Raw genomic sequence first — 12,675 nt, 5'->3', positions numbered from 1 at the left:
ACACACAACCTTCCCGTTAATTATACTGACCCCTAGAAGGTGTCTCTGTCGCTATCTAATTGACTTTTTGATTAAAAACCGTTCAGCTAGAAATCGATTTTGACTTTAAGTCAACAACACTTCGTCTAAAAGAAAACAATGAAGCGCCTAGTCGTACGAGGCTGCGTTTGGTATTACTCTTAAAGGCAGTCGACACTATTGGTAATTACTCGAAATAATTATTAGGATAAAACCTTTCTTGATTACGAGTAATGGGGAGAGGTTGATAGTATAAAAATTGTGAGAAACGGCTTTCTCTGAAGTGACGTAGTTTTCTAGAAAGAAGTAATTTTCCACGAATTTGATTTCGAGACCTCAGATTTAGAATTTGAGGTCTCGAAATTAAGCATCTGAAAGCACACAACTTCGTGTGACCATGGTGCGCCAAGGGTGTTTTTTTCCCTCCTTAATATCTCGCAACTGCGATGACCGAAGCTAAAATGTTCACAGGTTTGTTATTTTATGCTTATGTTGAGACACACTAACTGTGAAGACTAGTCTTTGACAATTACCAATAGTGTCCAGTGTCTTTAACAATAACGGCAATACAAATCTGTTGTTCGAAGCCTACGTCAGCTTTTGACAAAGCATTTTGAGAAACATTAACCTCAAAGTAAAGAGGGTATTGTCAAAAAAGTATCCGTTTTTATGCACTAATTTTTGTATCTGAGAAGCGTTACTGCAGAATCGCTTCTCTTATTATGTATTCCTATTAGAGATTGTTCTTCCTGTGTGAACATAATTCGCTCCGGATTTGTTGCGACATCTGAAAATCACCCATTAAAATTACAATACACATGTCAGTCTTACATCTATATTTATAAAGAATTTTAAACATCGAACGATTAAAAAAACTATTGTTATGCTTTGCCTCCAAAACAAAGGTTGCCTTTGAAGTCAATACTGTGAGTTATTCTCCCTTACTCGTAGACCGTTTTCGAAACCTTAGTTTGGACTTGGGCCTGGCTTTCATGGTGAGCGTAGCCCAACCCAAGTCGAAGGCTAGGTCTGAGCCGTGGTTTCGTAAACAGCCCTCGTTTAAATGTTGCCCTTTATTACTCCTAAAACGTCACATGCCATTTTTGTTTGCGATTTCATAATGTTTTGTTTTGACGTTCATATCACAAAAATAACCCAGATGTGGTTTGATTTCAATGTTATTATAAATGTTAGCTAAAAAAGATACCTTGCACGTTTAAATTGTCAGTTTTTGTTGTGATGTCACTCTTGGCAAGTTGAAACAGTTTCAGCAAGAAGTTACTCGTCGTCAGTCCCACCATTGCGGACGTCAAAGCGAGTTTATAGGAATGTTTGAGTTTTGCGTTCAAAAATTAGTTAATATTGCTTGACATTGCTTGACATTAAGACCCTACAAGAATCTTTCTCGAAGGCTTATAAAAAAATTGTTGGTGTACTTACACAACGTCTCACACAAACTTTATGAACATTAAAATGGCCAAGTGGCCTAATGGCATGTTGCCTTTTTGAAGTTGAAAGACATGGATCGAACTGTTTTTCAACGTTACTTTTTACGGCAGCATCACAGTTCGAAATAGATGCATTCCTTGTCAGAGATCACGTTGTCTCTGCCGGTCTGTAGGTGCGTTGCGTTGTTGAGTTGACAGACCCCACGTTGACTTCCCTGCCAGAGATTAAAGGAGCGGCAAAGAGGTTCGGCCCAGCAGGCTTCACCGCACCCGATGACTCCCTTGGCCGGTACACTCCGGATTGCATGGTGTCCCAGACATTGGGGTGTGAAGCGGCCATCGTTACCGGCAACCAGCGTGTAGATGTAGGGTTGCTGATGCTTCATCTCACATACTACGAAGTGTGCAGAGTTGCAAATAAAGTGTTGCCATGTACCGTTGAACTTTAAAGCCATAAGAACACACTCACCATATCCTAAATAGTTATAGGGATCAGGAGCCCACATATGGTCGACGAAATCCGGCTCTGTCGATTGATCATCACAAACAAGCATTTCTCCCTGGTACTTGCATCCGAGCCATAAAGCGCATGAAACGCCTATAACACAGTTAACTTCATTCTTTTTCTGGATGTTCACGTGAACAAAGTGATTTTCTTCAATAGAATTCGGTACAAAAAGTCTGCTTTGCAGCACTCCACAGGCCCTTGAGGCGTCACTCCAATAAAGCTTCTCAGAAAGTAAGATGAAACATGAGTCACGCCAGTTCTTCCAGCCAAGAGGACAGTTAGCGTTGATGACGTGAAACACACCAATTACCAGTAAAATAGCTGACAAAGTGCCTCTGAGGTAAAATACACGGAACATGATTGTAAGACGATGAAGTATTACATGCAGAACTTGCGTTGCCGCATCCGAACACCCAACTTCTCAGTCTGCTCAGATGACGATGACGATGACTGAAGACTTGCCGCTTGTAACTGCAGCTTCATCATGGACACAGGAAATGTGTTGTCATAGAAACCACAACAAGCAGACGCCGCCAACGTCTGAAATAATGCAGATTTATAGGTAGAGGTCACCTGTCCTTATCAACATGACAGGTATTGATTGTACAGAACTAGTGACATAATTGGAAACAAACAATGAACACAGTGTGTACATGCATATAATGATGTTTTATATTTAAAACTGGCGTACAATTTAACAGCGAAATGGATGCGAGATCAAGGGTACATCCGTCAGGATCTTGACGTAGGCGTAAAGTCTACCTCGGTTCCGTTGCTTAATTAAGTATACATTTTCGCAGGCACAAAATAATATTGATTATTGCAAAAAATTGTTTATAACAAACAAAGACTGTAAGTGACTCAATGGCAATGAGCAAACAGTGTGTTTACTTTATGTGCGGGGCATTATATTATAGATTAGTTGACAAAGAAGTCTGGGATATATGATAGTTCGGCATATTTCAACAGAGGGCGATATACAGGGTGTAGCTTTCAACAAAGGCTTCACTTGCTGTTAGCCATGACATAACACCTCAACAAAATTAACCCCCCCCCCAAAAAAAAAAAAAAAAAAAAAAAAAAAAATCACTGTTTACAGCAACCAAACACACTCAGAAGAAGGCAGTGTTAAAGGCCTGTACACTTTTGATAATTACTCAAAATATTTATCAGCATAACAGCTGACTATGTAACTCGCAAGGGAGAGCTGTTGATAGTAAACGACTGTGAGAAACGGCTCCCTCTGTAGTCTTTGTAGAAAGAGGTAACTTCTCACTCAAATTTGAATCTGATCGAAAGGTAATCAGACCTGAAGCCTTTTTTAGGCTCTGTGCAACAAGGGTGTTTTTTCTTTCAAAATTCTCTTGCAACATCGATAACCAATCGAGTCCAAACTTTCACAGATTTTTTATTTTTTGTTGGAATAGACGAAGTACTTAAATTAATGGTCTTTGACAATTAATTACTGAACGTGTCCAGCGCGTTTAAAGAACCCGCGGACAATACAGTATGAACACTGGGCACATTCCTTGCACACATGGACGGACGTAATCGCACCATGGTTCGAATCCTCACCATCGGTAACGTTGTCTGCGTGAACTAGTGCGTGACCTGGTATGTTATACGATAGGTCAGCAACATTTTTCTCAATGGCAAGCAATGCTTCTTAGTTAGGCCGTGTCACATGTTTTGTACGAACTCCTTAACCTGATCAATATGATTCTAAGAGTTTTCACATTCTGCCTTCGAGACATGTACAAACACAGAAGCAGTGAGGACTAGGGCAAAATGGCGCTGGGATTGTACAACATCAGAGTCTGGCGAAAGCAAGTGGTATTGTAGATTGCACGTCCAACATTCGGTAAGCACACAAAACGTTTAGTAATTATAGGCAACAAAACTTTGCCGATATAGTGCGGCCTATACCCAGGCCGGTTTCGTAAGGAAATAGTTAACCCGGGAGATTCTGTCCGCCATTGAAACATGGGCTGAAGAATGTTGATCAAAGAGGGCGCTATCGGAATATTATTGGTACACATTGAGCTGTGTATAGAGTGTGGGGGGGGACATCATCTCCGGTGAACCTCCTGCCTCATCGGCCAAGCAGTGTTTTAGGGAACGTGACCGCTCGTTGCTGGCTTTTTTTTTTGGGGGGGGGGGAGAGGGGAAGATTTCCGTATCCTGCCAGCATTTAAGGGGATTTTAAGATCCAATGTTTTCTATTTCAATATACTATTTTTTAGGTTCCATTGAGCTCGCATTTTCGGTAGAATCCGATTAACATGAATGTAGACCTAGATATCGTAAACCACTAAGATTAATATTTGGATGAGTATATAACAGTATGTTTCAAAATGTCCTTCATGAGTCAGAACAGCCAAATCCTTCCGGTAACCCCCACCCCCCGACCCGCGCCCCGCGTGACAAGGGCCAAGGGCAACTACAAAACAACCTGGCCCAGCGTCGTTCCAAGGCAATGCTTGCCAAAAGTCCCCTTCATTGTTGACATCCGTGTATTATACATAAATATTTGTTGGTTGGCATCTGTCTGTCTAGAATATTGCCCAGTAAGTTATTAGTTTAGAGGTGTAGCGGCTTCTTTACGGCTGAACAATCCAATCGTAGTAGGCATGTTACAGTTGCTTGAGATTATTGTCACGTTTGGCTGCATGTACGTGGTTGACTGTGTGGTTGACTGTGTGGTTGTTGACTGTTGTCGACGCTCCCTTTTCGCCTCCCACTGTTCACTGCTCTCCTTTATTTACTAACTACACACGCTAGCCCTACCGTAGCCCCCTCCTGTGTTACCACTCTGACCTTTAATTAGCAGGGAGGTCAAAGCTATTCATAAGTTTTGATAAATCACTGACCCATTGAGTTAGCTGGCTGTACTAAGTGTCACTAAGTACAAAAGACCTTATGCATTGACGTCATCCAGCCGCCATCTTTGAGGTCAAACGGTGACGAAACAATCGAAACGCACAAAGATTGGCCAAGGAACAACCTCCTTTTGACCTCAATGCGGGTGCGCCGTACTGAAATGACGTCATGTGCATATGGTCTATACCACATTTTGACCTAATTATATTCCGATCCAAGTAGAAAACGAACCTTTGCTCTCGCACTTTAGTCTATTGTGTATTATTTACCCCCAAGTGTGCGATAGCGCTTTTTAAAGGGACCGTACACCTATAAAAATGAAGATAACTACAAAAAAGTCTATGATTATTTCAGATCAAAAGGTGCTAGCGTTTTTTGAAATAATATCGCCGAAAATCCAGAGCGGTAATATGTCCCACGCAGGGAGAATAATTAGAAACTGAAATACAATGTGGCTACCGAATCTGAAACTTATATCTGACTGTAACGTTTCTGAGATTCAATTCTAGGGAACGAAAACATATCTTTTTCCATAACCACAAAGCGAAAAGGTTCACGAGACTGTTGGCTACTTCCAACAATGATTGAGTTTTTCTTGCTATTAATTTAAAGACAGTGGACACTATTGGTAATTATCAAAGACTAGTCTTCTCATTTGGTGTATCTCAACATATGCACAAAGTAATAAAAAAAAACTGTGAACATTTGAACTCAATTGGTCGTCGAAGTTGTGAGATTATAATGGAAGAAAAGACACCTTTGTCACACAAAGTTGTGTGCTTTCAGACGCTTGATTTCGGGACCTTAAAATCTCATTCTGAGTTTTCGAAATAAAATTCAAATATATTAGTGGAAAATTACTTCTTTCACGAAAACTACGCAACTTCAGTTCAGGGGAGCTGTTTCTCACAATGTTTTATACTATCAACAGCTCCCCGTTGCTTGTTACCAAGTAAGTTTTTATGTCAACAATTATTTTGAGTAATTACCAATAGTGTCCAGTACCTTTAAATCTCGAGATAGCCTTGTAAACATAATTTCACGAGCTGCGTCCACACACAGCGTGTATTTGTTGTTATACGTTTACGATGTGTACATACTACATGAGATAATAGTACAGTCCACTGGCAGAGTCCTAGATCGTAAAATCATGGGAGATATAGATTCAACCAGTTGCAGGCGGAACTACAGTGAATTAAAGGTGAGTTTATCATGTTCCACCATTTATAATGGGCTTTTAAAAGTGGGTTTCTTTACATCTCAGCTTGATTGTTAGTTGTATAGATTATGCTTATATCTCGGACACGAATTGACCCAGGCCTAACAGTCTATAGTGTACAATAATGCTTTCAAAATTTTGATTTTTCAATTCAATTCAATTCAAAACTATTGCATTCAGGGATAAATGATATACAGTAGATTGGATACAGTTGGTTTGGTTAAGTGGATGGGTTTTCAGCAAACATGCAAGAGCTTGTCCAGTATAGAGATCCCCCATGATGTGTAGCTTACAATACAAGTCTGGAAGTTCATCTTAGAGAGGAGAAGGCCTATTTCAATCTGCAATGGGCACTTCCATTGGAAAGTTTTAACGTTTATAGGAAACTTTTAAGGGGGCACCAAGGCCACCATCTGGTGTATTTAGAGGTAAAGTATGGCCTGCCTCCGGGTGATCTTAGGCCTGTGGTTGACGGGTATTAAAGTTGTGCAGAGAACTTGGTTTTTGTAAATAAAATTATATTTAAGTTGCACAAGGACTCGGACGAAGACAAGTGCTGTGATTATATGTGTTTTTAATGGACCCGGCTTTTGCTACTCATTGTAATAATACAGTAATAAATTAGAACAAAATCAAAATGTGATCGTCACTTATGTGTGCGTTATAAACTCCGCATGGGAATCGGCGGACCCACGGGTATAACAAGTCAATATTAAAAATAAAATTAATTGACATCCAATGTTTTAAGGGAGGGGTTCTCTCATAAACAGTACTGTGTACCTTAGCATTTTGATGGCCATTGTTGCATCTTCAGCATCTTTTATTTATTACAGATTATGAAGGAATTCCTTTAATCGATTAAAATTGTTATAAACAACAGATGGATAATGAAACGTTTGCTCGTGGCGCAAATGGAACAGAAACGCGAGACAGTGATGGGATTGAAAAGATGGAAATACACGAAGCTCCAGATGGTGGCAGCGGTGGGATCAGTGAGAATTCAGCTCATTGGGGCACCAAGCGAATCTTCAAGAACCTCCTGGTCATCTGCCTGTGCTTCACGTGCCTCTTCACGGCCTTCCAAGCTCTCTCTAACCTCCAGAGCAGCATCAACTGCGATGCCGGTCTCGGATTGGCTTCTTTGAGCACAATCTACGCCACCCTGGTCGTATCCGCCATTTTCATTCCCTCAATCACCATCCGGTACTTGGGTATGAAATGGACGATAGCAGCTGCCACGCTCTGTTATGCAGTCTACATAGCTGCTAATTTCTACCCATCATGGGCGACCCTGATCCCTACGTCCGCGCTGCTGGGTCTTTCAGCCGCTCCACTGTGGGCTGCAAAGAGCACCTACGTCACGACTATCGGAAAAAGGTACGCCTTGATTTCAGGGAACACAGAGAACGCCATCATCAACAGGTTCTTTGGTATCTTCTTCCTCTTCTTCCAGTCCAGTCAAGTGTTGGGAAACTTAATATCTTCATTGGTCCTACGACAGGATACTAGCGAAAACGTAACTGGAGAATTCGTCTGTGGTGCCAATGACTGCCCAGCCGGTAAGAAAATTGATTCGAATAACACTCTATTCCCGGGTCAGCTGACCCGGAATCTGGGTACCAGGGGACAGTCTGGTGACCCACGGAAACTGGTTAAACATTTGAAGTTGTCTCTGATTCTTCGTCAACTTGATAAATTTCTGGGTCATTTTGACACAGATTCCGAGTCAAAGTCCAACCGATTTTGGGTCAGTATGACCCTGTCACTGTTCTGAAAAAAAAATGGAAGGTTGTCTCGGATTCTTCGTCAACTTGAATCAGAAAACATATGCATCTGAAAAAACACAAGATATCGCAAAAGGGTGTTTTTTATTTCAATATTCCCAGATTGCAAAGTCTATGACCTATTGAGCCAAAATGTTCACAGGTTTGTTATTTTATGCATATTATGTTGGGACACACCAAGTGAGAACACTGGTCCTCTAAAGTTTCCTGTTTTGAACGTAAACAAAATAATAAAATCCCTTTCTTTTGTCTTTGCCACCTTGTCTTTTTTTTTTCGTTCTCCGGACAGCACCAGATGGAAACGTTACGAGTTACTGCAACCCACCGGATAAGAGTGTCACAAACACCCTTATTGGTATCTATCTTGGAAGTGGTCTGGCAGCTGGGCTCATCGTGTCAATCTTTCTAGATAGGTAAGGCTCTGGGCCCAATTTCATAGATCTGCTTAAGCAAAATAATCTATGCTTATTATAGTAAAGTCAGAATACCGGCCAAGACTCTACCCCATTGTTATGCGAAGTAAACAACAGCTAAATACCAGTCACAAGCAATGTACATGGCATGACATTTTGGCCAGTAACATGTGTAAAATAAGCAAGCTATTTTCGTGCTTAACCCAATTTTTTTGCTTAAGCAGCTCTATGAAATTGGCCCCTGTTGTGTTCATGAAAACTGTAAAGCCATCTCACACCACGCCATGTTTGGAAATTGTTGAAAGAATGTAAACACACAACTTTCTTTCATCATTCTCTTACAACGTCAATTACCAATTGAGTCCAAATTTTCACAAGCTTGTTATTTTATGCATATGCTGGGATACACCAAGTGAGAATACCGGTCTTTGAGTTACCACACCTTTTTTTCTTTGTAGACTTCAAACCAGCCGGAGAACGCAGACAGAGAACCCAGGCCAGCTTTTTCTGGCCACTCTGCGTCTGTTGAAAGACTACAGAATGATTCTCCTAGTCCCTTTGACGATTTACAGTGGGCTGGAGCAGGGGTTTATCACGGGCGATTTCACAAGGGTAAGAAGGATAAGTTATTTATGTATTTATTAAAATCTAATATTGAGTGACTCGAGGGTGCATGAACCCGCGACCATTATGAGTCGGTTGTTGAATGACGTGGCAAGGCCTAGAGGTTAAAGATCACCGGATTCGAGCTCTGGTGTTTCTGGTCAGCACACAGTGTGGGTTCGAATCTCAGACGTGAAACCTGTCTCCTTAGCAAGATAACCATGATGCCTTTTCCCTTCGAATGGGGCGTAAAGCCGTTGGTCTTGTATGTCGTGTAACGCACGTAAAAACAAGCCAGTGCTCTTCACGAAGAGAGGAGACGTACGTCCCGGTGTTCCTGGTTCGATAGGCAGCATTTTGTGCAAAAATAAATCAAACTACCGGTTCATAAATTTATAAATGCCTGGTAATGACAGTAAAACACATACATGTGATTTTTCAATCTTAAATTCTACTTTTTTAATTGACATAATAACTAGTATCAAACAGGAGACTTAAACAAAATTTCTATCAAACTGTGTTACTTTGATTTTTCCCTTGACATGCAGTCTTATGTGACGTGCACCGTGGGTGTCAGCTGGGTTGGTTACGTCATGATTTGTTACGGTGTAACGGACGCTCTCTGCTCCTTCTTCGCCGGGCGATTGGTCAAACACATTGGTCGGGTACCACTCTTCACCTTCGGTGCCGTCATGCAAATGACGTTGATATTTACCCTCATCTTCTGGGTGCCGAACAAGGACCAACTGGCTGTGTTGTTTGTAATCGCAGCGTGTTGGGGTATGGCTGATGCCGTGTGGCAAACGCAAATTAATGGTGAGTAATTTCGGGATGACTTGTTCACAACAAAGTGCGCCACCCAGAGCTTGCTACGGAGAGGTTGTTGATGACCGCTTGAGATCAAACTCTTTGTAGTGTGCTACTCTAAAAATTAAAAGAAACCAGTGTGCTTTTCAGCATACGATTAAGCCTCACACTCCGTGTACTTGAAGAGTGTGCGGCTGCGCGCTGGAATCGGATTTTAGGTCACGGAAGCCGGCTGCCTTTATGAAATTATTTATGCATGACAGCTCTGCGAAGTTGAAACCAATACAGAGAGTAATACTTTTAATTATAACTAATGCAGATCTAAACTGCTTACCCACCAAAGTGTATATTGTTTAAGTGCAAAAAGTTGTTACATGTATGGGTTGACCTTTTAACCCTAGCAGCCTCTTCCCCGCAGGCTAAAGTTATAGTGAATATAAAATAATAATAATACATCTTAAAAACAGATTTATAATGAATTTGGCTCACATGAATGTTTTTACGATTTATTCTTATTGATCTATTTGTTTATTTATTCATTCATTGGTTGATTTATTTATCTATTTGTTCATTGATTGGTTAGTTGACTATAATTATTGTTGTATTAAAATATATATTTTTGCATAACAGCGCTGTATGGTATACTTTTCACCGACAAGCAAGAGGCTGCCTTCTCCAACTACCGTCTGTGGGAAAGTGTCGGATTTACAGTCTCTTTCGCCTACAGTAACTACCTGTGTGTGTGGATCAAACTGGCCATTCTCGCCACTGTCCTGGTCTTTGGAATCGGCTTCTATTATATCATCGAAATGAAGGCATATTTGGCGAGAAAAAGAGCGGAGAAAACAAAAACTGCTTCTGTCAAGAAAGCTCAGAAAGATTTGTCATAGTTGTCTTTTCTCTGTGGGGTTTGGGATGCCCAAAACACGGACATGGTGTTGTGGTATCATGTTGACGGTATTGGTAAAAAAATATGCCATCCTGTTTTTTTCGCTTAGTCGATGCAACTACAGTATTGAAATAAAATAACATAGCCGAACACAGTATGTCTCAACATGATGTGAATTTGTGTTCCCTTCCCTTTTACGACTATAGCATGCGTACATTTCCTTGTGTTCCCTTTGACTTCTATAGTAACTTTGACCCACTTACACTTATTCGTTTAGCAGCTTTTTTGTGTGTGACGTTGTGCTCATCAGGAGACAACACCAGATAAAGTTAGATTAACTTCCAACTTAATATCAATTTCTGTTAATTTGCCCTTCGGATTGTTTTTAGAAAGCTGTGGTTAAATTGCATGGAATTATCATTTGCCCTTGCCCTCACCAACTGACTCTAAATGACAGTTGTTGAGAATATTGATTAAGGCATTAAATACGTCATAAGATACTCAACCAGCCTCGCGGTTGCCACGTAGATATCCTCATTGTAACACAAATAACAGGAGAGACGAGTTGTGAGCGAGAGGACGTGGATGCATGCAAGGAAACTTAACCGAACTGATTTGCTGATCAAACAAAATGGCAAAGTATCGTGGAATTTTGCCCACCATTTTGATGATTGTTTACATGATTTTCGTTATCAATGCAAACTGTCCTACTGGCTGGAAGAACTGACGTGCCTCGTGTTACATCTTACTTACCGAGAGGTTTTATTATAGCGGTGCCTCAAAGGCCTGCGGAGTGCTGCGAAGTAGACTTTTTGTGCCGAATTCTTTAGAAGAAAATCACTTTGTTCACGTGAACATCCAGAAAGTGAATAATGAAAACCAGAAATGTGTTGATGGCATTTCTTGTTCTTTATGGATCGGGTGCAGAAACCAAGGAGAAAAGCTGGTGTGCGATGACGAGTCAAAAGAGCCGGATTTCATCGACCGTATATGGGTTCCAGCTCCTAGCCAAGGATCGGGTAGTTGTGCTATTATGTCTTTGTACTTCAAAGGCAAATGGCAGCATTACAGTTGCATTGAAGAAGATTTACAGTTCGTTGTCTGTGAAATGAAGTATCAGCCCCCCTACATCTACACGCTAGTTGCCAGTAACGATGGCCGCTTCACACCCCAATGTCTGCGACACCATGCAATCCGGAGTGTACCGGCCAAGGGAGTCATCGGGTGCGGTGAAGCCTGCTGGACCGAACCTCTTTGCCGCTCCTTCAATCTCTGGCAGGGAAGTCAACGTGGGGTCTGTCAACTCAACAACGCAACGCACCTAAATACCGGCAGAGACAACGTGATCTCTGACAAGGAATGCATCTATTTCGAACTGTAATGCTTCATAAAAAGATAAGTCTACAACAGTTCATTATGATTCTTGCAGTTAATTACTTGAATCGTAGTTCAAATTTTAAAAGATAGCCACAGCTTAATTTTTATGCACAATTTGAACCTTGATATTTGTATAAAAGTACAAGTTCGCATGAGAACAATAAATGTCTCTCGTTAAACGGCTACGGTAATTTTTATGGCGAATATTTGTTTGTAAGGATAAAATGGACACAATAGCTTTTCAAGGCTTTTATCTGACTCAATGATTATACTGATAAAATGCGAAGGCGTGAGTTTTCGACAATATTATCATGAATGATGAATAAATACAGTTTCCTTTGTGTTTGCCAATGAGCGTCTTGTTGGGGTAAGAGCTAAATTATTACACCATCATTAGCTTCATTAGCTTAACAATGACTATCGAGGATTCTTTTGATGTTCCTTTTTTTCTACAAACACAAGCTAGCAAGGTTTCCCCCTACCACATACAGTATATCGATAAAATAGGCGGCTTGGCGGTCCAGTGGCTAAATGGTTATACGGGTATCATTATGACCTCACTTGAACTTATTTTCGTCCGTTGTATAAGAGATATACAGGCCGCAGAGACGCATAAATAACACCACCAAGATAAAGCATATCAAGTAAAACACTTACCCTAATTAATCCCCCAAAAAATGTTCCCATTAAATTAGCTGGGAGTGATATTTGTTTTCAAAACAACCACCA

At 40.8% G+C, this 12,675-nt stretch overlaps 1 protein-coding gene across 2 annotated transcripts; it reads left to right on the top strand.

Moving 5' to 3' along the window:
• Positions 1-5,933: 5,933 nt before the first annotated feature.
• Positions 5,934-10,822, top strand: LOC139945159 (protein unc-93 homolog A-like). Of its 2 annotated transcripts, none has more exons than XM_071942442.1 (6): positions 5,934-6,055; positions 6,907-7,632; positions 8,147-8,270; positions 8,729-8,882; positions 9,422-9,689; positions 10,311-10,822. In XM_071942442.1, exons 2-6 carry the CDS (start codon positions 6,954-6,956, stop codon positions 10,568-10,570), a joined length of 1,485 nt encoding a protein of 494 aa, XP_071798543.1. In that variant the 5' UTR covers positions 5,934-6,055; positions 6,907-6,953; the 3' UTR covers positions 10,571-10,822. The 2 variants fall into 2 exon arrangements, with proteins under 2 accessions (XP_071798543.1, XP_071798541.1); XM_071942440.1 differs by having other exon boundaries at positions 5,953-6,055; positions 6,954-7,632.
• The last annotated feature ends 1,853 nt before the right edge of the window (positions 10,823-12,675 follow it).

Source organism: Asterias amurensis, chromosome 12 (genome assembly GCF_032118995.1).
Source record: "Asterias amurensis chromosome 12, ASM3211899v1".
In the NCBI taxonomy this organism is placed as follows: domain Eukaryota; kingdom Metazoa; phylum Echinodermata; class Asteroidea; order Forcipulatida; family Asteriidae; genus Asterias; species Asterias amurensis.
The sequence above is the reverse complement of the archived record's forward strand: the minus strand, read 5'-3'. Positions and strand labels throughout refer to the sequence as shown.

Excerpts from the sequence above, each read along its gene's own strand:
- LOC139945159 (XM_071942440.1), top strand. The coding sequence starts at position 6,005 with ATGGGAGATATAGATTCAACCAGTTGCAGGCGGAACTACAGTGAATTA. Across the intron at positions 8,271-8,728 it reads GTGTCAATCTTTCTAGATAG|ACTTCAAACCAGCCGGAGAA; the intron begins GTAAGGCTCTGG and ends TTTTCTTTGTAG. Across the intron at positions 8,883-9,421 it reads TCACGGGCGATTTCACAAGG|TCTTATGTGACGTGCACCGT; the intron begins GTAAGAAGGATA and ends CTTGACATGCAG.